General features: G+C 36.1%; 1 protein-coding gene across 2 annotated transcripts in view; it reads right to left on the bottom strand.

Moving 5' to 3' along the window:
* Nucleotides 1–263: 263 nt before the first annotated feature.
* PLPPR4 (phospholipid phosphatase related 4) overlaps nucleotides 264–25,454 on the bottom strand; it is a 49,990-nt gene continuing 24,799 nt past the window's right edge. Inside the window, exons 2-7 of one of the 2 annotated variants that reach the window (XM_063106806.1) lie at nucleotides 16,410–16,595; nucleotides 10,309–10,438; nucleotides 7,873–8,068; nucleotides 6,208–6,265; nucleotides 5,268–5,441; nucleotides 264–1,589 (exon numbers count right to left, since the gene is read on the bottom strand). In XM_063106806.1, coding sequence (XP_062962876.1) covers nucleotides 264–1,589; nucleotides 5,268–5,441; nucleotides 6,208–6,265; nucleotides 7,873–8,068; nucleotides 10,309–10,438; nucleotides 16,410–16,595 — 2,070 coding nt within the window. The remainder of the gene's footprint in view (nucleotides 1,590–5,267; nucleotides 5,442–6,207; nucleotides 6,266–7,872; nucleotides 8,069–10,308; nucleotides 10,439–16,409; nucleotides 16,596–25,454) is intronic. The other variant, XM_063106807.1, reaches the window with a different exon arrangement.

Here is a 25,454-nt window from a genome sequence, read left to right as displayed (position 1 = left end):
GATACCGCCCTCTGCAAAACCTTTTGAGTTTGCTGAAAAGTCTTAAGAAAACTCTTCACATGATCACATTACTTAGGTTCTTGCATTGTGCTTTTCCCTCCCCTTGATGTGAAATCTACAAGTTTGAGTGTATTCGTTCTCAAGAGTTAAAGAGATCCGGGCTGATGGTGGACAATCTAGTTGGTGAGGCTTCCCAATCTGCCGGAACCCAGCACATGTGGTCTTTTGCGGGTCGCCCAAAGGATAGAACGACCATTCATCCCTCAATCCTTGTAAGCCCGTGTGGGGGAGGTTCCTTTGTAGAAGATATTTCTAGTGCTTTCGGGGCTGTTGCTTCTTTCAGGGATTAAGATGATGTTGCCCTTCCTTCGCAGGGTGGAGTCGCGGGATGAAGAGACGGACAGCGTCTCTGAACCGATTTCACTGCCCTCTACGGGGGTGACGCGGATAGTGGTGATGCCGTGGTGGTGATGCTCGTTGTTGTCGATGTTGCTTCTCTTGCGATCTCCAGAACCGAAACTGTCTTTCAGGGACTCGCAGCTTTCTGAGTCCCTGTTGAGGTCGTTGAGCTCGTAGGTTTGGCGAAGGCTGCCCTTTTCAGGGGCTTTCCATTTCCAGGAGCCACTGCCTTCGCCTTCGGTGGACGGGATCTGGATGATGGGCCTGTTGTTTTCGGGGTGAGCCTCGACCCTCACGATCCCACCGGGTTCGTGGTCTGTCAAGGTCTTGTAGCGGATGGAGCCCGTGCAGGAGACTGTGCTGCCTTCAGTATTCTTGGGGCTGCTCTGGAGGACGCCCTGCTGCTTGGACATGGCTATTACTTGCATGATTCGGGGCTGGTTGTTGCTTCTGTTACAGGCCACAGTCTTCTCAGCAGCTTTCAACCACTTGGCCCGGGCAGAGCTGCTTTTGGGGGAGGTGCTTATGTTTTCCTGGGTCTCCTCAGGGATGTGCACCAACTGTGAGGACCCGGGGCGGGACTGAATGGACACCCTTGGCCCTCCAGCCATGCTGTTGTTACAGCCGGGGACCGTGCCAGGCTGGATCTTGAGGTACTGATTGCCAGGACCGTGGTGGTCTCCATTCACCCCTACCCTGGATGGCTCTGAGCTTGACCTCATCTCTATGGATCTGGATGGTGACTGTCCGGGCTCCGTCTCTATAACTTGCAGGGACAACTTCCGACTTTCATTCTTATTCTTCCACTGGGTGAGGAGCTGTTTTGATCGAGCGGAATCCATAGAGGCGTGAATGGTGGCGTTTCTTCTGACAGGGTCTTCAATGGAAGGGGTGTTGGCTCTCGGCAGGGTATTGCTGAAGGTCACCATGTTCTCCTTCCCCATGGGGCTCCGCGGGGTGATGATTTCTACATCAGCATTTGCCCTTTTCAGGTTGGTCAGTGAGCTGGCGTCTCTGTGGTTTCGGTTGAGGATGCCTTCTGTATGAGCGATTCCGTCACTGCTGCTTCCGTTTTTAGCTGATAAAACTCGGCTGGGGTCTTGGTTGAGGTCCGTCAGAGACCTGAGCGCTTCTCTGTGCTGAAACATACTCTCTTCACTAGGCAGAAAATTTCCCACGGCATAAAGGCCCTAGTGTTCGAGAGAAAACAATAAATAGTACGCACTAGAAGACACAGCTGCTAAGCGTTTCCTTAGAGTCCCCAATGAAGAACATAAACAGCTTTGTGCTCCTTACACACTACTGACTAATCCAAATAACAACGACAACAAATCACTCTACAATTACTTGGACAAATAGTTTGTAAGTATCATAAATACTGAACTAATTACTAAGAAATATGGGCCCCATTCCTTTCTCCCTCCCACTGAATATTTTTGCCCATCTTATCCTGTGTATGTTTTGAGAAGAAAAGGCAGACAATGAGAAAAATAAGGACATTCTTCTGTTTTTCAAAGCAATTCATTTTTCAGGATTTAGAAACTTCTTGTTGAGTGACACCTCAAATGGCTTAAATTATTTTATCTTCCATTTTCAATCATAGCTTATGATGGGAAGCAGAAGAGGTATAGAAAATATAGAACAATGGTTCATTTATAAAATATATCAGGCTAAGAAATAAGGTCAGAAACATATATTGTTACAACTCATACTGAGCTCAGCTTCGTGTATTTAGCATTAAATAGGGTGTTGTTGGAAGAGAGGGCAGAAACCATCACCAGATTGGGGCACTCATGTTCTTCCCTGATTTAAACTTGGGCTTAAATTGGGAAATAATGTTTGATCAGTGAGGTGCCATTACACTAAATTTCAGCCAATTTTTATTAAATTTTGTCTTCCTACCCAGCTATCAATTTTTTGTTTGTTTTAGATCTGGGAGGAAAAATTTGGAAAAGGTGAAGTTCAAACTTAAAATTATTACCCTTTTTACATGTGGAAGATCGAATCCCTGCTAGATTTTTAGTTTTTGAGATGCTTGGTTTAGAGATAAGATCTAGCAGTTTGTGTGCTAATTGCAATAGGAGGTAGCCACTGTGTACTTTTCAGGTCAAAGCAAAATAATTTTATGGATTTAACATTTTATAGAATGTTTAATAATGAACAACATCATTAGCTTAGAGCTGATAAATCTTCAAATTCAGGGCACAAAGTGCAAGCAGGAAGGAAGTAAAGTCAAGCTCTTGCCTTTCTAACTATCTTAATTCCTGGTTAAAATCTTCTTTTAAATATTATCTGTCCATGCTCTCATCATCATAGTTCACCAGGATGAGCAGTCCCTACTTAATGTTCTGTTAATGTTGTATTTAAATTTGTAAGTTTGGAAAAATCCTCCACTAGATTATGAGCACTGCCTGTATTGCTCAATATTCAGTGCCCAGCACTGTGATATAGTTGTTTAATCCTTGTTATGATATGAGGCGCATAGTTTTTGTCCTTACTATAGGTGAAGAAACAGGTTTCTGAGAGGCTATGTAACTTGGCCAAGTGGCAGAAAAGTTGAGATTCATGTTCAAATCCTTTCAACTATGCTATGGATGGAATTGTGTACCCCAAAGTTTCATGTATTAGAAACTTAATCCCCACTGAGACAGTGTTAAGAGGGTGGGAAATGCTATTATGGTAATTGAAAGGTGGGGCGTTTAAGAGGTGATTATATTGTGAAAACCATGCCCTAATGAATGAATTGATCTATTTATGGAGCAATAAGTTGATGGTTTAATGGGTGGTAATGGGCGTCGTTCTGATGGCTTTATACAGAGAGCAAGTGAACAGGTTAGCTCACTCTCTTGCTCAAGCCATTCACCATGTGATACCCTTCATTGCTGTAGAGCCACCACCAAGGCCCTCACCAGATGCACCACCTGGACTGTGGACTTCCCAGCCTTTGAAAATGTAAGAAATGAATTTCATTTCTTTATACATTACCCAGTTTGAAGTATTCTGTTATAAGCAACAGAGACAGACTAATACAGACCATAAAGCCCATGCTAATTCCAGGACACCATGAAATCACACATTTGCAAAGGCAATGAATGAATTAGGAAGTGGCAATTCCTAGTCTTCTTTGTCTCTTTTATAACACAAATTGCTAATCAACACTCCCATGAGCAACCCAGGTTCATACACACTTCCTGACACACTAACTTTAATTTGATCCCTTTCTCCTCCACTGAAGAAAGCACATGAGGAAAAACAAGATTTAAAATGACAATCCTGACTGTGCTAGTTTATAAAAATGTAAAGTAACTCATTGTATACTTCAGTACTTAAAAAAAAAAAATATATATATATATATATACACATATATATGTATATATATATGTGTATATATATATATATATATATATAAAATCATTTCTGGGTATTCCTTTCCCAAGGGCATGAAGACCGCATGATTGAGAACTGAAGCTATAGACTATTTTTATTTCTCTGTCAGCTCCTCTCAGTTTCCTTAATTTTTGCCTTTTCCTCTGCATATTAGTATTCATTCTCTGGCTTCTTTTTATTCTTATGACCTGGCAAATTTAAATACCCCCAATAACAACAATATTTCTACCAATAACGTCTGTGATTTCCAAATCTATTTCTCCAGTACCACTTGCTCTTTTGAACTTCATACACAACTATATTCAACTGCCTGTTGATTCAACTGAGCTCGTAAACTCCCTTTCCTGAAGCCAACCTACTTTCTCTATCATTTACCTGGTCTGTTAGTGAAGTCACCATCTCTCCAGTCTTCCAAACTAGAAACCTGACCATTATCTCTCATTCCTCCTGTTCCCTCACCATCCACTCATGCTTGCTCTTTCACATGTCCATCTCTTTACACCTGCAGTGTTTTCTTTATTCTCCTTCCTCTTTTCCTTACCCTAAGAAACTCATTTTTTTAAAAAAAACTACCTCACTTCTATGAAGGCTTCTCGAATCTTCTTAGGCAGTTTGCTATTCTCAAAGCACTTTGTTCATAGTCCTTTTACATATATCATTTAACATACTGTAACCATTTATATTTATGTTAGTCTTTACATTGTAAACTTTTTTTTTGTCCTTTTTGTGACCGGTAAGAGGATGGCAACCCTTGGCTTGGTGTCGCCTGTACCGCGCTCAGCCAGTGAGCGCACCGGCCATCCCTATGTAGGATCCGAAACTGCGCGGTGGGAGCGCCGCTGCGCTCCCAGCGCCGCACTCTCCCGAGTGCGCTGCGCGGTTGGCCCTACATTGTAAACTTCTAAAAAATACGTCTTCTCACTGTTTTAATATGCTGTATAATGCCTGGCATAGATTAGATATTGAATAAATGGAAAATGAATGAATGAATGAATGCATGAATGAATGCATGCATGCATGCATGACTAACGAAATGGACAATCTCAGTTTCCTCATGCTGAGGATGTTTCCTTTAGAGGGAGATTAGGTTTGGAATTAAAGCACTGTTAAAGAATCCAATATTAGTTGGATTGTAGTTACATCCAGGTGCTTACTAACCTTACTTTGACTAATATTCATGTTCCTCATCTGTAAAAATTATAATTATACTAGTAATAATAGTTTCCTCCTCTCTCTTTTCAGTTAGTGTAAGGATACAATGAAATAATCCTTCTAAAAATCACAATTTCTGGCCCACAGTAACAGTTCAATAAATTATCTTATTGAAAATGGGACATGCGTTTTGGCTTAGAATGAAGATTCAGCCAGAGATTTTCTCACGAATATAAAATACATTGCAAGTAAGTTATTATAGTGCAAAATATTCTATGCATGTTTTCCATTTTTAACTGTGGTTTATCAAATAATAATAAATGATTTACCAAGTACAGTGCAATTCCTCCTCCTATTAAAAAGCCACAATAGACATCAACTGGGTGGTTCTTATACTGAGTAATCCGTGTTAGCCCACAGATGATACCACAGATGATGAACGTGAAGACCAAGAGAGGTTTCAGAAGCTTAGAGGAATCCGTTAATGTGGAATTGAAGTACATCTTAAAAATGAAAGAAGAGGGTTAAGTATGTTAGAAAGGCCATTTTATTAGTAAATTATAATTAAATAAAAAGTTAAACTCAAAAGTCTAACTGATAAACTTGACATCAGTTTTATTTTCCCATCCCCCTCACTGTGACTATGTTTTATACCTACCAAGAAGGGAAATGCATTAACAAAATTCATCAATTAAAGAACATCTCTCTCATTTAATAACATGAAAGTCTGAAAAAAAATTGAAGCAGTAGAATTAGCCATTTAGCTCCATGTATAACCTCCATGTTATTTGTCACATAATTTCAATTTTTCTCACAAAAAACTTCATGGACTACTGTATTTATTAGATACAATGACTATTCATTGTACAACTTTTATCAAATTTACACTGACCGAGAACTCACCATTGTTAAATACTGAAAGTAGTATGTGTGTTTGTTCTTTACATGATTCTTTCAGTTTTACTGTTTGTAACATTCATATAGTTTACACTTCCTTCCTATGAAGTATAATACTACATTAAAGGGACACAGGGCTAAGTATATATTACTATGACTGTGTAGAAAAAATTCTTCTATTGTAGTATTTTTTTATAGTAGTATCTGATTTTCTGCTTTTGTTGCCATCATCTTGAAGGGCTGCAGTGCTAAAGCTTACTGTTCTGTTATTTCATGGCTAGGCTATATATTCTAATTACTCACCCGGAGACAACACTCATTCCTCTGATTTTCTGTAGGACACAACTTAACAAAAAAGAACCTGTTACTTACTGAAACGTACACAGCTGCAAAGGCAGCGAGGGTCGCATGTTGAGAAGGGAATGACTTTCTGCCAAAAGAAGACAGTCAAATTACGCCTTTTAGTTCATATGCACTGCTAACAGTCATCTCAAAACAATGGGTGGTTAAAATATTCAATTTAAAAACCACAAAGCAATAAGCAATAACTTTAATTTTTGTTTAGTTTTCTGGTGAAAGACCTGAGTGATAAACACTGCTAATCACCATTATATTAACAAGTAACAGTGATATACTTTCCAGTATAAATAACTGCTAGCTTGGCAAGGGACTGGTTCATTACATCACTGGAATGATGGCTGAAAGTAGAAACGGGTTGGAAAACACCATAGTTGTTTTTCAGTTGAAAGAAAAAGTTCATACCACCTAGGGTTTAAAAGCTTTAAACTTTTTCTAAGCTCCTAGATATATGGTTTCAATTACATAAAAAATTTAAAAGATGGAGTTATTTTCTCACAGCAGTGATTCTAAGTATATTTTTATACTCTAGAAAGCATAAGAAAAATCTAATTTTAACAAAATGTTTCTGTATATTCCACTTTAAAATAATTATCATTTAAAGAATCATAGAGCATTTTATTTAAACGATTTAAGGAGTAGGGTGGAGGAGGCGGAACACAGGGTAGTGAAAGAGACACTGAAAAGGACAAACAAAAAAGAATATATATTTCTTCCAATGGATAAAAAAATGGAAGAAAAAATTCACTGTATTTGTGCCCTCCTAATTATTTGGTAACACAATAAAGAGGACACTGTTCAACACAGATACGATAATGTAATAGGATTGAGAAAGAATAGAGGACACCAGGCTTGAATGCTGGCACAAAATTATTGAGTGGTCCGTGCGAACTTGAATGTGTGTAATTACGTAATACTAGGCTGATTCTTCTAGTGTACCTGTTAACTTATTTTTGACTTTTCTTAAAATGAGTTTTTGGGAACTCATTAAATGACAAATCCAATTCCTACAATACATCCCTCTGTAATTTATTTCTTTTGAGCTTCGAAGATACTATCTCTTCTCAAATAAGTTTTTTTTTTTTTTTTTACTTTATCAATTGAAAAAAATTAATGCTCTGGTAGTTTTTTTAGTTTTCCTGTTTCTTACTGTTGGAAACATAAGGCCAGAAGCTGCAGAGATCAGTTCTTCTGGGTTCATTCAAAGTGAACATATGCAATCCCAGATGCTACCCTTTCTCAAACTCTACCAAAAGGAAAATTCATATTCTTTTAATAAAACATACAATGGAGATATAACTATCATAGATGTTTAGTCTCTTCCACTTAAGCCAGTACAAGACACATATTAATTGTAAGCCATGACCAACTGTAAATATCTTAAAATAAACCAATCATGGTTACCTAAAACCATAACAAGTATAGGGTAGATCACGAATGGAGTTTGATGATGTGACTAGTAGCAAAAATGTGAGGCTGACATTGGGAGACAGAGAGAAGGATTTGGATAGAGCCACAAACGGGTTCTATGATATAGTCACTGAAGAGATCACCAAATTGAAAAGAAAAATAAGACCAAGATCACGATGACTGAAAAAGGCATGCTTAATATGATACCTCAAGAAATTACTGAATAATAAAAACATGGACGTGGAATATTTTTAGATCTCAATTTCTAACCTGCCGCTGTTGATAACTGTAAGGTCAGATCCTGAGCAAATATCTTCCACAATATAGGAATTTTCTTTGCAAGATACATTCAGAGAGGTATAGTTTGGCTTGCACACAGTCAGAAAGTATGGTGCCTGATATCCTGTGGACAGTTGTATGATATCTGTAATAAGAGCCGTAGAGCATAGTCCAAATACATGAACACCTACAAGCAAAACAAAAGAAATTGTTATCAAGTTGGTGGTTAATGCTGATGTTGTGTCAGCATCAACCATGTTTATTACACACTAACATGACAACTTTTAAATCTATTGCGATCATTTTCTCTAAGTTAATTTCAAGAAGGCAGTATAGAAAATTCCTAAACTTCTAAACAGATACTCAGGACCAAAATAAGAACATTAGGTATCTCCAAAGTAGTAATTTGAGGCACTTTTGTCAGTTTGGTTAAATGGGACCAATTCTTAACATTATTAACCACAGGTCAGTTGTTAGATACATGGATGTTAAGGTGATTAACTATGTGACTTGAGAAGGATTAAATGTGGGTGATAAAACAAAATTAAAAACAACTTTTAATTGCTTACCATGTTTGAACTGCCAGGGCTCGCTCTCCCTGATGGCCTCTAATGCTAGCCACAGTTGTCCAGCCCTACAGAATACGTTCTAATTCCCTACAAGCTCTAGTCATACTAGGAATGCTGATTAAAATAGAGAAGGGGGAAGGCAGGCCCTGTCATGGAAACAACAATCATATTCTAGTTACACGGCTGTGCGGAGACTGTCTGCTTGTTTGGAATTAGAAGATGATATTCTTTTATCTCCTGGTCCAAATTCTATCTCGTTTTTGGTCTTCTGGGACCAGTCTTAAAGCATAAAATCACAAATCCTGATGCACACTTGTGCAAAAAACTCCATGCCTGCTTGAAGTCACTTGTTTGGACTTATCCTTGGGAGTCTAGCTCTCTGCTTACATACTTATGATCTGGAACTTACCTGCACCAAGGTGTCAAGACACCCTGTATGCATTCTGACTTGATGGCCTGCGTTCTGAATCCTGAGTTGCTCATAGAAATCATTATGTGAGGCACCTGAATGACACCTCCAGGACAAGTCCACTAGCTTGCACATTATCCTCTTTTGCATTTATCTTCTCTGCTTAATGTCACTTAACAACCATTCCTCCAATGCTTTATCCACCCACACACCTGGGATTCATGACACAGGAACTTTATTTCTACATTCTAATTCCTAGAAGCATGAGATGTCTTGGCGAAGAGTTTGAAAAAAAAAGGGAATTCCACCTATTTTTATCTTTGGAAAATGAGGATCTCCAGGCTCAGAGAAGATGGGATGGCTGACAGCTGACTCTGGAACACTGTTCTCTTGGGTAGGGTAGACCATCCTACCTGAAATGTCATGAGACATTTCAGACAGGGCATATTCCCTTTCGTACACGGCATTTTGTAACATAAGGGAAAATTTTCTCTGAGATGAGCTTCATGTCCTGCAGTTTTATTTCCTTCCATCTTGATGTGATGGTAAGAAAATGCTTAGTGGAGCAGAGTCTAAGGCTTGGGTTAGAACAGATTTTTCTACTTGTTGGAGCAATGGTTGTAGTTATCTACTAGGTATTAAGTGAATCTATCTATTTCTTTGAGCCGACATGTTACAGGTAAAAATAACTTTATTCTGACTTATTGGAAATGAATATAAAACATTCAGGTTGGTATAATGTACTACGGGACTTATCAACTCAGTCAGAAAAAAAAAAAAGGCCCATGACTCCAATAACATTAAGTTGGTCCCATGCTAAGCAGAAGAAATGAACGTTTAGAAACTGGTTTGGCTCAGAAAATCCAGGCCTACAGATTTTCTACAGGTCTTACAAAAAATAGGAGAAAAAGTTAGAGGCTGTCACCAAGGAAAAATAGCCATGATGCAGTACTCTATGGTGACATTCTCTCAGCACCACACTCTCCCGAGTGAGCCACGGGCCGGCCCTATGGTGACATTTCCATGTGCAATAACTTCTGCATGAAAACACTCCAGGACAACTGAAATGGAAGCATTAATGTGGCTAAAGTAATTTCTGAAGAGTTATCTATCCATATTGGCCAGCTGACATGTATTCTCCATTTCAAAAATTGAACACAGATCCAATGAAACCATTTTAAAGTAAATTCATGCTTCAACCAGAGCTGAGACAAAAATATACTGAAATGCATGGCATGTTACTCTCAAAACAAGGATCATAACTGTAAATAGCACATTTCAAATACAAAGCCCAATTTTGGTGTTTAACAGTTTCTTGAATAATGTAAAACTTATTATGTACTGAAATTATACTTCAAAATTATAGCTTTAGAGACTTAATATCTGTAATTAAATATAACATTTCTATGTGAAAGAACATTTCTTTTCTTTGTGCTTCCCCATACCCACCAACGAATCTGACAGCTCTTCTGAGGAAAGAGTTGAAGTTGCAGCCTCCGGCATTAATGTTGGGCTCCAGTCCAACCCCATTTCTTCTTTTGGACAGGCAACAGTATAGAATTCCTTCTCCTACCATGATCTGCAAAGACAAATGGTGTTCAGGCAAAAGGGTGTTAGCACACCTGTTATAACAATGGATATAAAGGAATTATATGTCATCTCTTAATACTTCAGCAATTCAGCAAAGTAAAGATGTGTTTTTCTTAAAAGCCTTAGAGGTCCAAGCAGTTTCTCCTGAGTATTTGAGCAAATAGTCAGAAATAAGCAGTCAGGGCTCTATAAAGGTATTTAATTGAATCTTCCATACCCCTGTGTATACTGGTCAAGGGTGTGATGGCATCCTGGCACTTCAGTGTGGCTGCAGCACTAGGGCTTGGGCCTTTTGCCCACAAACACCCAATGACACCTAAATGATTAATCACATGGTGACTGATTCTACCGTAACACTTAAGAGTCTTGTCATTTTGTTCCTAAACCCATGAAAACAAGATGATTGGGTGGGGGAACAGGGAAGAATAAAATAAGTACTAGAGTTAAGATCAGAAGCATTTTACTAGCAGATTTTGTTAATAAACCAATTTGAGGTTGAGCAGAAGAATCATTCCATAGAAAGCCTTTGTTAAGTGTAGAAAGGTACTATCCAGAGTACAGCTAATCTCAGAAAAATCTCTGTGGTGATAGAGCTGTGCTTTGTACTGTCCAGTATGGTAGCCACCTACATGTAGTTGTTAAGTACTTGAAATGTAGCTATTGCAAGTGAGGACCTGAATTTTTAATTTTATATCATTGTATTATATGAATTATTTAAAAATTAAATACATTTAAAATGAAATAACCACACATAACTGGTGGCTATCTTATTGGAGAATGGAGATCACAAGAGAATCTGGGTCAGCAGGGTAGTATTTCCTCTGGATTAGACATTTAGACAATGTGTTCACAATGGACAAGGAACCATACCTAAGGACTGCCTTAGGGTAAGGAACAGTGCACTTTAGGATTTTAGGACACAGGAGATCAGTGAAGAAGCTCAATATTATTTAGGCATCATTTCCTTCAGGAAGTTTTCTTTGAACCCTCTTACTGTACCATAAATTGAATCACATCTCTTTTTATGTGGCTCCCGTACCACCTTGTCCTTCCCTCCAGCATGACTTTATTAATGTGCACTTTAATTGTTCATTTGAATGTCTCTCACTAGACTACGACCCTCTGAGGAAAGAATCATTTCTCATTTACCTTTTGTCCTCATTGTCCAGCACAGTGCCCGGCACTGTGGGATTTACGTTTGTGAACTTTACTGTGGGACTCACACTTGCTAACTACCCATGTGTTTGAGTTGTCAGTTAATTTGTACAATAATTCAAAATTTTGTTTATGCAAAAAATTTAAAGATATTTGAGATTATCGTGCCTATGAGATTGTTGTGAAATTAGACATTGATTTGTATAAATGTGTGGAGCTGAGAAAAGTAGGGTTACATGAAATACTAGCAGTCCCTCAAATACAAGTGATCAGGTCACTGTAAAGATCATAACCATGGTTAGGGCTGACACAGATTTTCCAGGGGAAACTTCCAAGTTCTTGTTACTAGCTTAACGTTTATTTTACAAAGTGTTTAAAATGTAGTGTGTTGTTGTTTTTTTTTTGAAACTAATGACAATAAGCCTGTGGCCTTCTGCTTTGAATGCTCAAATTGCTACATTTGGTTCTGTACATACCGTGGTGTATGTATAATTATAAAGAATCTTAAGTTGTATAAAAATTTTTAAAATAGTTATTTTAATAAAACTTTATCAATGACTGTACATGTGAAAATCATGTGGCATGATAAGATCAAACGGTATAGAAAGAAAAAGAATTTATTTCAAATTGTTGAACATACAGTTAACCATTTATACTTCTTGAAAGATATTATCCTACATTAGCACTTCAGGTTAGACATAGAAATGCAGTAGGCTGTATACTCTGTAGATAGATGTGATGTAATACACCACTCACAAGGATAGTATAATGGCTGTCTCAAATTCATCATTTCAAGAAAATTAACTACTCCTTCCCGAAGTGCATTGTTTTGCAGTTAAGAGATTGATTTTATCTTCACTTTTTCAATAACAATTCTGTGAATAACTTTGTTTTTCTCTTTTCAATTACATGTGTAATGATTTACATCTAGTCCATGAAGGCTAAATTATGTAAGAATTTAGCTTTACAGTGCCATTAGGGAATGTGTCGTATATAACACAGCAGTCATTATTTTAAATGACCTTGAGATTTCAGGAGTTCTTTTTTAGTTGTTTTAATAGACTCAAACCTCATATGTCAAGAGAGCATGTCAACACTTTTTGGCTTGATTGCGTAGTATGGATAGAGGTTTCTTGCCAGTATTTTGACATCACCAAACCATCCCACTCACTATCGAGCCTATTAATTTTCTCCTTATGCTTCTATTCACTTAACCTTGATCTATATGTCATTGCATGAATTTTCAAAATGATTCAAATTGGTTTTAAGACAGAATTCTCCTTAGGGTAAGGGCAGATGCTTCCTAATGTATTTCCAAATATTCCTATTTATTTTACCCTTCTGAATGGCATGCTATTGTACTGCAATTTTGTGTCAGGGTTGAGGATTTGCCAATAAAATTATTTGTTGCTGTTGTCATTTGTAAACAGAAAAATGCTTATCTTTTCACAATCTCTGTCTTGTACTGTACTCAAGCCTGAGAAGACACAATACAATTTTTTGTTGTTGTTATTGCCTCAAAAATCATGAACAGGTTTTTGGAAGAGATTCTGTTGTGACTGCTTCAGAGAGATGTTGAGAAGAAATACAGTGTTTATTATTATAAGGGCACTATCCTTGGAATAGTCACCATAGGAGAACTCACAATCCAAAAAGTCTTTCTGGTAAAACAAAGCAAAGCAAAACAACAAAAACATTGTAATATTTATCATAATATTTTCAATGTTTAAATTTCCAATTAATGTCCTTTTGAAGCCCTATATTGTACATGTTGATTGTATAGTCTCCTAAAGTTAAGATTACTTTCCAGGAACTATAATTTCCAATAGAATTCTATAAAGTTAGATGTGTTTATCTTCTCATTCTATGTAAAAATTTGTGTTTCCAGGGAAGAAAAACTACACATTTTTTGTATTCATGTAGACTTCATGAAGATTTATGTGCTGTTTTCTCTAAGAAGTAATCTCCAAAGGACCTAAACATAATGCTTATTTTATTACTCTAAAGAAAATTAAAATTGAATAATAAGAAAGAAATTTTCCAATTTAAGGGCAATTTTAGAGAAATAATATGCATTTTGCAGACATGAAAGGCATTTTCACAGTTTCATGTACAGCATCATGAAGACAAGTTATTTAAAAAAATCTCTGAAGAATAAAAAAATCTGAGAAACAAACAATAATTTATATTTAAATGCTTGTATAAAAAAATCAGTTGATCTTCCTTTCATTCATATGAAGATCTGTTTAAAGAATATTGCTGATGTGAGGTCTTTTGTTTTGCTTTGCCTTCTCTCCACGTGAACAGGTGGAAATAGGAAGCTCCTCTCCTCATGCAAGTTGGCTCAAAAAGCCATTTCCCAAAGAGGAATTCCTCTTGCTCCCCTACTTCCCCCAACATCCCACTTTTGGAGCAGGTTTATGCCACCATAAAGATAAAAAGAAAATGGCATCTTTGAAAGACAGAGATTAGACTCTTTGTTTTTTTCACTTTCTGGAGAGGGGGTGAAGGATTTAGAGCAGTAATATAAGTAGTGAGATTAGAGACAGATTTATGGCTTTAGAACAAGATGACTACAGACGTAGATCAATGTTGAAAAAAATGTATGTTTTGGGAGACAGCTTTAAAAACAGAGGGAAAAATGAAATTAGAATGAATATCTAGAAGTATAGTATATGTTTGGAGAGAAAGGTCTGAAAAATAGTGTTTGGTGTCAGCAACATCAAGATTTGTCTCACCACTGAATTTTCTACTCAAAACCTACGAAAACAGCTTAGCAAAAAGAATTGCTAACATCCTGGAACATTCTGGAGCTTTAAGCAATATGGGAGGAAATTAGGGATCGAAGGGTATTAATGGTTCCCTAGTTTGCCTCTCCTTCCATTAAGAGGCGTACAGCAGTTATGGAGACCCTGTGAAGACCCAGGAATTAAGTGGGGCCTTTGTGGAAGGAGTTGGCACTGGGACCCCCAGGTCAGCTTGGTGGGAGGGAGCCATGGTGGATTTCCCCTTTCATTTCTCAGGGCTTAAGAAAGCAAGCTTCAACCTCAAATTTCCCAGAAAGCATTTCTAAAGTCCATATTGAGAATGGACTTTAGAAGTGAAGGCGACAACCAAAGCAGAAACACAGTGATGCTGCCAAGGTCATTGTCCCCAGGACATGTAACAGTGTCAGCAAAGAAATAAATGGTGCTGGCAGGGAGTGCCACAATTAGAGTTGCTTTCCTAGCAGCTTGACAAAATACCCCAGGAAGAAATACTTCTAGATATATAAAAGGCAAATTAAATGATTAAATACCAACAGTCTTTTCATCAGAGTCATCAATATTTTTATAGTATTTTATTTATTTTATTTTATTTCAAATATTAATATGTCAATTATAATAAATTTGGGACTTAACCCCAATTAAGAGAAATGCTTTCTGGTGTATAGATTTAAAGCATGTATGCTTTCTCCTCTGGTCAAACGACTGGATGATATGGATTTTTGTTAAAAATCGTTAGAAAAATGACAGAAAAATGCTGTTATTCTGAGCAATAATGCACTTTAAAAATGTTTTATTAGTCTCAGAGTCTCAGCTACTTCCAAGTACATCATTAATAGTTTAAATCACTCTGGAACTGAAGTTCGAATAACTTATTAATTTACAAAGTGCTTTGAGACCTTTTAAGTATGATAAAATTCTTTGGAAAATTAAGCTCCAATTTTATCTTCTCACAATATTTTATATAATTTATTTATAGTGTAAATCACATGTTATGATTATTTAATATAGGGGATTTTTTAAAAAATCTGAAGCTATATACAAGTATAGTTTAGAAGCTTTTTCAGAGACTTTTCTAAAACTCCTGATGTATTGAACCTGAATAGGCCTATTCACTAGAGTATCTCATAAAAACTCCATTCAAATACAGCTTTTAATTTAATAACAACTTCCTCTGACATTCATGAGCACAATAAAGGCAAAGCAAGAGCTCCTACTAGTAGAAATAAGTATTGTTATCCTTGAAACATGTTTTTTGGCCTCTAGGTAAAATTCTGGGGGCAAAAGAGATGATGAAAGGCTTGACCAGTCTTATTTAGTAATAACTTTTTCTACAAGTGTGTTATCTACAATCTGTATTAATTCATAAAAACAACTATGTTTTTAATTCAGTTCCAGTAGATTAGGACATTTCTTTATGTACATATTTTAAAATGCAAACTCCTGTTCTGAATCTAAAACATCTTATTCTTGGTGTGTGTGTGTACATGCGTGTGTGCTGGAGCACACCAGGAATGTTTTGTATTTTTAACTTTACAATTGTTGATGCTCAGTGCTCATAGTCAATAAAAAGTTCCAATCTTATAAAAAAAATGAAACTGTAAGTGATATAAAATTCACTTTTGAGAAGAAAGTCTTTTGACTATATAACTATTTGTCTCTCTCTACCTCCCTACCTGTTTTCCATACTTTTGATACCAAATAAACACATAAAAAATATGCTGATTAGGAAGTGTATCAGAAATGTTATATTAGCCATCCAAGGAGAATTAGACCGTCATAAAACTTTTTTCATAATGATTTATAAAAGTAAACATTAGGGACCAATAATTTTGAAATTATATAATCTTTAATTTTTAATGCCAATAGTTTTAATCTACTAATTATTCCCACATGATGTTGTCAAAATATCTCAAAGATCTCTTACTGGTCCAAGATTTAGAGTTCATCTCTTGTCTGCTTTTAACCCATTTACTGCACAAACATAGTCATTTTTATTTTTTTAGGACTGACAAATGCAATTTGGGAGACAATTCTTACCGTAATTGCAGGTCCAGCAAATGCCAAGCTAAGCAACATGAGGAATGGAATTGCCTCCTGGGTTGGTTCGATGTACGGCATGCTAAGACTCCGGTCATAGCAGCTAAATCCAGAGTGCACAGGTTTGAATACATCCGTGAGTTCAAGAAAATAGAGACTAACCACTGACGATGCCAATATAGGCAACTGAGAATAAAGGACATAGAGGATCAGTTTATTCATATATACAGGACATACATAGAATCAGGGCATCTTGAAGTAGAAAACAGGGGAATTTTTCCTCTCCCTACTCCTTTCTCATCCCAAAGTTAAAATTTTTTATAATTACTGTTGCTTCTAACTTAAAAATATATCTCCAATTCATCCACCTCTGTCACCAGCCTGATAAAAACCTGTGTCATCCCTCACCTTCTAACTGATGTTCCAGTTTCATTCATTCTTACCTACCCACTCCACCCATCCATTTCCCACACAGCATCCTAAGGGGTCTTTTGAAAATATTTCAGATCTTATCACCTCCCTATCCTAATCACTCTAGTCACTCCTGTTCTCCTTGAATCAAATCTAAATACCATTCCATACAATATAAGTTTCTGCATAATTTGGCTCTTGCTTCAGTTTCTTCCACCTTCTTGTACCACACTTTTACCACTTCTCAGCCCCCTGCCCACTAAAATCCAACTGATCTTCACTCTTCTTCTGTAGCAGTCAATTCATTTCTGCCTAGGTTCTTTTCATTTCTGCTAGGGTTCTTTTCATTTGCAGTTCCTTCTCTCTTTCATGCTCTTTCCCTGACTCTTTGAATGATGGGCTTCTTTTTATCATTTAATGATGCCTTTCTGCACCATCTAATGTAGTCCTTTATCCATCATTCATGTACCTCATGATCTTGCTTTGATGCTCTTCATGGTGCTTATCATTAACTGAAATTACCTTGCCAATTTATACTTCACTTATTTCTTGTATATCTCCCCCAGTCTCCCACTGAAATAAATGCTTCATGAAGTGAGAGTCTGCCAGTGTTACTTATTGCCAAGTCCCCAGTCCATAGCATTGTTCCTGGCACATGGTAGGCACACAATGCATAATTTAATAATTTAGTGATGCAATAAATACTTGTTGATAAAGAACTAATTGAACAAATGACTAGAACTTTATTACAATAACTAGAATAAAGTTATCAGATTTAGCAAATAAAAATACAGTTACCTAGTGAAATTAAAATTTCAGATAGCAATGAATAATTTTTAGGATAAGTATTTACCATGCAATATTTGGGAGATACATATCCTAAAAATTATTCATTGTTTATATGAAATTCTAATTTCACTGAGTGTTGTCTGTTTGGTCACCCTAAACTGGACAGAATGTACTTTCTAGGCTTTGTGAAGACTTTTGTGGTTTCAAATATTCATTTATTCAACTTATAATGTGCCAGGTACTATGTAGGTGTTAGCTATAATACGGTGAACAAGACATGGACTTGGCCATCAAGGAGCATAAGCTTGCAGAGAGACCCGCTCTCATCTAAAGAGAAAATACCACAAATGCTATGCCTAATGCCAGACCTTTCAGAACCTGAAAAGGCAGACTTATGTAACACTGAAAGAATTGTTTAGTTTAAAGCTTTGTTACTTGTGGGGGATACAATATTCATTTAACCAAACAGGACAGTTTTTTGATAAAAACATTATTGGCCACCCATGATTTTTTTGATTACTTGGCTAAAAAATAAATTTACAAGACAGAATTATGCCTTCTATTCCCAAGAGGTGAGAATTAGTTTATTGGAAACGTTAGAAATGTACAGTGATTAATCCAGTATTGTCTTTCTGTTTTCTAAATGAAAGCTTTTTATAGAACAAAAAATATGTCAAAACATTTATATTTCTCTTATGCATAATCATTTGACCACTCAAAATATCTGATCATTTCTCCTCACCACCCCCTCTCCTGTAATGCAGGAATAGTAGCTTTTAGTCTCCACCAATAAATCAGCACGTCACCGTGCATGTGCATGATTGAAATTTCCACTTAAATTGACATAAGTATATTTTAGGTTTAATTTAACAGATATTTCATACAGTGCTTACTATATGCCAATTTTCTGTTTTAGAAATTTTAATTAATTTGATCAATTTATAACTCATTTAACTTAAAACTTCCTATTTTAAGATGGATGCTATTATTTTCTTCATTTTGCAGGTAAATAAGCAGACACCGATAGTAAGTGGCAGAGGTGCATTTTGAGCCTATGAATTCTAGTTTCAAAGTATTATGTCTTAACGACTATTCTCTGCTTCCTTTCCAAAAATGGGAATAAAGAGTTAGGATAATGAAATGTAACCAGCATCAGTTAACAGGTATATTAGTCCATTTCTCTTGCTTATAAGAAAAATACATGGAATTGATTAATTAGTAAGAAAATGAAATTTATTCCTTAGTTTCAGAAGCTAGGAACTACAAAGTCTGGGAAATACATCTGGTGAGAATCTTTGGTGATGGATTTACAGCAGTGCAGGGGTATCCCATGCCAGAAAATGGTGGAACAGAGAGAGAGAGACTCCCTCCCTTGTGGTCTCCTTTTAAAGCCCTCAGAATCATGCTGCTGACCACTGTTGTTAGTCCATCCACCATGGCATGGTTCTGCAATCTAATCACCTCTTCAAGGCCCCACCTTTCAATTACCATAATAGGATTTCCTGCCCTCAAACAGTTACAGTGGGAATTAAACTTGTAACATACAGACTGTGGGGGACACAATTCAATCAATCCATGGCAATGAGGGTACCATTTAGCTGAAGGTTCTATTTAACTAAGGAATCTTACTTTCAAATTTTTAGTTAAAATATGTATCACTTAGTATAGACATTACCTTAAACCTACAGTTCTATATATTCAGAAGGGTTTCCACCATTAATTTGAATGTTAAATATTTCACTTTTAAACCTGATTTTATGATCCACTTTTCCGCTCTTTCCTGAGTACCTATTGGTTCTTCTACATATATTTGCAAGTGGTAATCAGATCTGAGATCTTTAACACCCACACAAATAACCATCTCATTTTTAAATACTCATGCCCCAGTAAAGTGAATTTGATGTCTTCAGCAGAAAAGTGAGCAAAATTTTATCAACATAACCAATCAGAAAATAAAGTAAATCTTCCTTAGTAGAGACATAGGTGCCATTGAATTTTGTGGATGATTACTTAGAGCTTGCTTACCTGTGACTATGAAGATATAGTCAAGGAATGAAAGTGCTATTCCTGTTTTGTGTGTGTGTTTGTATAAATGAGAAGGACACTTAGACTTTTACAACTATAGTAAAGCCAATGGAGTCATATGGCTTTTAAGGCACATAGGAGGTTCTAATATCAGCTCTTTCACTTACTACTATCAGTGTGACCCTGGAAATATTTTTCTTAAATCTTAATTTTCTTATCTATTAAGTAGGTATATTGATAGTACCTGTCACCACAGGACAGCTGAAAGGATGAAATGAGGAACTGCAAGCAAAATTCAACAATATCTAGGATAAAGAGTGGTTTATAAATGTTAATAAGTATTGGCATTATTGTTATAATTATTAACAATAATATACTCATCAAATGGCACCTCTCTCATAAGCCTTACCTGATAATCTCTTTTGAGAGTAATTTCCTCATTCTTAATTCCCTAGTGCTTCCTTTCAGGAATTTTTTACACACTGGTCTTTATTATAGTTATCTGCTATAAATTAGGTCTAACCTTTGCTCTGCTTCTCAAACTAAAATCTTCTTAAGGCAAGGAGCTAACCTTACTCATTTCTAGACTGCCACTAATAATACATCACAGTGATTTTCAAATATATATGCATGTATCTATCTACCTATATATATATATATATATATATATATATATATATACACACACACAATAAATTAACATATAAGTGAAAATAATTTCTGTCGCTGATATTACACATCTTGGTCTTTTTGGACATTAGCCTTCTTGAAACTGCCAATTTTTCCAATCATATTATTTTTCTATTCATGCATTAATATCATATTTTTCTGTAGAAGCATATTTCAAAAATCTTCATTTGTTTCCAAAATAGGATTTTTTTTTCCTTTTTGATGGTTTTTCCTTAATTTTTTACAGCTTCTTTTACTCTTTGTCTTTTGCATAAATTTTGTTTTAAAGAAAGTTATTTGAACAAAATATTTATATTTGAAAAATAAGTAATTTTATCCATTGAATTCTTATAGTGTATTTTCTACCCAAGTATAATGAATTTAATAACAATGTTTATCTCTAATATAGTTGTCTTCAAAGGAATCTTTCATCATTTGAAATGCTTAACAACAGAAGTTTCTTTCGAGTATAAGAAATTTGACAGACGGTATGTGCTTGATACACATGGGATAAAATTGCATAGACTTGTTTTGATTGCGTTTAAAATGAGATTTTGGAATTGAGATTTAAAAATGTCTATATAGGCAGGCATTTAGAAATTTTATTCTCTAGTCACGATGTAGCCAAGAAAAAAAATGTGAACCAAGCTATTTTTATGCAGCAATACAGAGGAGAGAAATTACCTGAAGATTAGGAAAGAAATTTTCAAAAAGAAAAGACTGATTCATATAATTACATTTGCTAAGGAACTTGTGAGAGAAAATGATAGAGCAATTTTTAAAAAGAACATTATAACTGTTTTAGAGGACAAGCCAAACAACAACAACAAAAAGGTATTTCAAAAGATGATATTGATTTTTCTAATACCAATTTTTAAATGACAAATCTATAGCAGATATCAATTTTAGTCAAACAGTTTATGGAATCTTTTATGAAATTTTATCTAGGTCAGATAGCTTACTTGCTTTCAGCATGGCAAGAATAAGGACACACTTTGCTTCTTATTTGGGAGAGTTCACTCGTGCTGTCAGCCTAGCATGACACAGATCAGTTCCATCTTTTGACTTTTTCATAGCCATGGTAAATTTAGAGCCCCATAAGATCCTCTTGAATGGGTGGGAACCATAGTCACAAAGGTCCAATTAATAAATATGGTATTGATGGCTCATTCATTTATTTGTTAATTCAACAAATATCTATTTAGAGCCTTCTAGTATCAGGCCTTGTTCTAGGTCCTGGGAATACAGTTGTGACAAAACCATGTTCTTATTCTCTGAACATTTCATTCTAGTTGAGGAAGGCAAATTAAAAAGCACAAACAATAAACTTAGAAAGAATACGTACTATAAAGAAGAGGACCGTGGTAATTGAATGCATGGACTCCAATTTTAGATTAAGGAAGACCGATCTGAGTATGTGCCACTTAGACAGAGACTTGAATGGGCAAAAAAGAACTAACCATATAAAAACCAGGAAAAAAGCATAAACAAGTGGAGGAACTGATGCAAGATGAAGTCTGAGAGGTAGATCTGGGACCAGACTTTGGAGAGAATTGAAGACTGTGGTGGGAGTTAGGATGTTCTTCAAATTAGGGTTGAAAACACTGTGGAGAGTTTGGGCAGAGGTGTAATACGATTTGAAATGTATTTCACAAAGATGGCTTAGGCAGTTGAACTGAGGATAGATTGTAGTGGGTCAAAAGTAGATGCAGAGTGAATGTTTAGAAGGGTCTTCAAAACTCAACAAATATTTATTGAATACCTAGTAGGTGCTGGGCAACCCTGAGGTGTAAGGAATATAGCAGTAAACCAGAGAAAACTCCCTGAACTCATGGAGATTACATTCTAGTGGATTCATGGTGATTGCAGGAATCCAGGCAAGAGATAAGGTGGCTTTCATTAGTAAATACAGTGAAACTGGTAGGTTCTGAATATGTTTTGGAAACAGGAATTACATGACTTGTTTATGGGCTGATCATTAAAGAAGATAAATAATAAAGGTTGATTTCAAGGATTTGGGGTTTGAGCAGTTGGTGTCAGGTCCTGGGATGGGGAAGGTTGGGAGAAACTTGATTAGAAGGCATCTAAGGTTATGTTCTGTAAATATTAAAACTGAGATGTCTCTGTTAGTAAAGCTTAGCTGTCAGGAAGAGAGTAAGATGCCAATCTGGAGCTGAAGGGAGAGTCCAAGGCTGGAGGTTATAAAGCTGCAAATCATTGGTGCAGGACGACTTAAACAGCCATCCTTGCTTTTGAAGAAAACACTTGCACAAGAAATTTCAAAGTTAAATTACCTTGGTTTTGATATGAATAATGTCACAAGAAGCCAAAGAATATCATTGTGCATATTCATACTGCTCATATGCAAGATATAATCTAAGAGAAAAAGAACCTTTTATATTCACAACAAACTTAAAATGGGAGGCTTGGAACCAACCTTGATAAATATCCCCAAATCATATGCAATGTGAAATTTAAAACTTTAATAAAATATACTAAAATGAAATTCAAACTAGAAAAAATATTAACAGATTGTAGCAATTTTATTAAAGCCTGTGGCTACTAGGAAGATTGTCACAGGTCAACATGCAGTGATGAGAAAATTTTCTACTTCCTACAGTATAATCTTTAATGACATTTGGTAATTTTTTTTGCCTTGTAGCTAATTCAAATTAATATTTTCTTCAAATACTGACAAATAATTTAGTATAGGTCTTCATGGTTCATAAAACTATCTTCACCTTAATTTCAGAATATTCAAATTAGCTACAATGAACCTTAAAAATACAAACACATTAACACTTCTAGTGTTATTAAAGGAAAGAGTAGGTCAGAATGAGTCTGTAACATTATTCAGGGTCTAGAAATCTAAACTAATTTTCACACACAAAGTGGATGCAGCTTATATGTCACATATAGATACAAATTAAAGCAGGACAGTGTAATTAACAGAAACCAGTGCTGGCCTTCGAAACTTGAGAATCCAATTTCTCTCCTAATTTATTCTACCCGCTTCTGGGATTTGGTAAGTCACTTAACCTTTCTGGGCCTCATTTGTTACTAGTGAAATGAGGGGTTTCTTATATCCCCATCTAGTTCTAAAATTCTCCATGGGAGAGTCATGGGCTGTCATGATTTAAGAAATATTTTTTCTCATTTCTTTCACACTGTCACTGCTCTATTTAAAGCATTGGTTTTTCTGTTTCTATGCTCTCCACAATTTGCTTCACTCTCCACAATGCTTCCAGGCTAATTTTCTTAGAATTCACATGTGATCATGTGTTGAATGGTGCCTGCTAACACAAAATAAAGTGCAGGTTTTTTAGAATGACATTTACGATCTTTGATAATATGGCCTCGATCTGCCTTTCTTGTTTAATTTTTTTCTGTACCTACTCTCCACTCTCCCAACCCACAAAAACAGCTTATGTTCTCATTATACTTATATCCCCAAAAGACATGTTTTAATATCTGCTTTACATTACATTTCCACATTTGTTTCTCCTAAAATTGTCCTCATACTTCCAGGTAGAAATCACATAATTTTTTGTCCCTGAAACCTTTTTTATGCTTTCCACTCCAAATTAAGTACGCCACCTCATGTACTGTATGTATAACTTTATTGAAGGACCTGTTAGTCGGCCTTTTATTGAAATGTGTGTATTACCAGCCCGTGTCCTAAAATCAGGTACTTAAAAATGAGACCTTTGTAATTCACACAGTGCTTTGAATGTTCTAGGTGTCCAGTAAATGTTCACTAGATTTAATTGAAAGGAATCAGGAAATTACTCTGAAAGGAACTAAAACCAGAAAATTTCTTAACAATACATAGCATGTGTAGAGGACTTAGGTGCCAGATAGTGTGGCAAGTTTAATAGTTTGCTACATTCAATCTACACCTTATAAAGTATCCATTAGTATCCTCAATTTATAGATTAAAAAAATGAGGCATAGATATGTTACATAAATTGCACAACAGTCATAAAGCCGGTAAGTGGGAGCACCCAGATTCCTACCCAGGAGCCTAAGTCCAGGGAACATGCTTTATACTACTTTGCTCCTGGATCTCAACCCACTTTTCCCTGCTAGGATTGCTGCAATTCTCAAGCAGAAAGAGGGCATTGTAGGGTATATGTGCAGTTTGAAAAAGGCCACTTGTTGCTCTTAACTCTACAATACTCTTAAATCCTTCTTCTATTCACTCATTCCTAATCAGTCAAACATGAAAATTGCTTCTTTTTTTCAAATCTAAGATCTATCCTTTCTGGAGCTCATTTCACTTGTAGTTACTGACAGTAGAATTTATTGAGCATCTACTCATACATAAAAAAAGAACTTTTACTGATTTCTTATTTAGATGTTTTCTCCCAATCGTCTAATTTAGTTCTCACAAACTCCTTGGGAACTTTAAGATAAAGACCCATCCCCAGATAAGTAAAACAGCATGCCTGACTTCTAAGTAACTAGGCTAGGCTAGTAACTGAAACCTGGTCTGATAAATTCCTGGAAGCATGCAGCCCAGTACACTCTGCTGTCACTCCATCACATGTTGCCATCTGGCACTAGTCTAGTGCTTTTCAGGAAAGAGTAGCCTCAGGCTTCAATGAGAATGCCAGCATGAAGGACAGAATGCAAGAGATGACATGTGTACAAGGGCACCATGAGTGAAGGGGTAGCAGGCACTTTCAAATCACACTCTTACTAAGATGGTATTCCATAGTCTTGGAGATTCTTTGCTGAGCATTTCTCCAAAGTCATATTTATATATTTATACATACACACACACACACACACACACACACACACACACACACACACACACACACACACACACACACATATGGTAATATTTGGTATAAATATATTTGGTAATATCTTAAGAGCCTTTAATTTTATTTCAGATGTAGTGTGGTTTTCTCTTCACTTTTGTATTCCTTAGTGAATGATTTCTAATATCAAATATCAGAAACTGGGCATCTTAAAGTTCTAGATGTTTTCCTTCCTTTGGATTGCTATGACTGCACAGAGATATCCTAATGAATGCCTTGACATAGAAATTGTCACATGGGGACATAAGGCAGAAGCATGCCCAGGGTCCTAGGCAGGAGGCATGGGCAGCCCCCATTGCCTGACAGAAGGCAGAAGCATGCC

This window comes from Cynocephalus volans, chromosome 8 (genome assembly GCF_027409185.1).
Source record: "Cynocephalus volans isolate mCynVol1 chromosome 8, mCynVol1.pri, whole genome shotgun sequence".
NCBI lineage: Eukaryota > Metazoa > Chordata > Mammalia > Dermoptera > Cynocephalidae > Cynocephalus > Cynocephalus volans.
The sequence above is the reverse complement of the archived record's forward strand: the minus strand, read 5'-3'. Positions and strand labels throughout refer to the sequence as shown.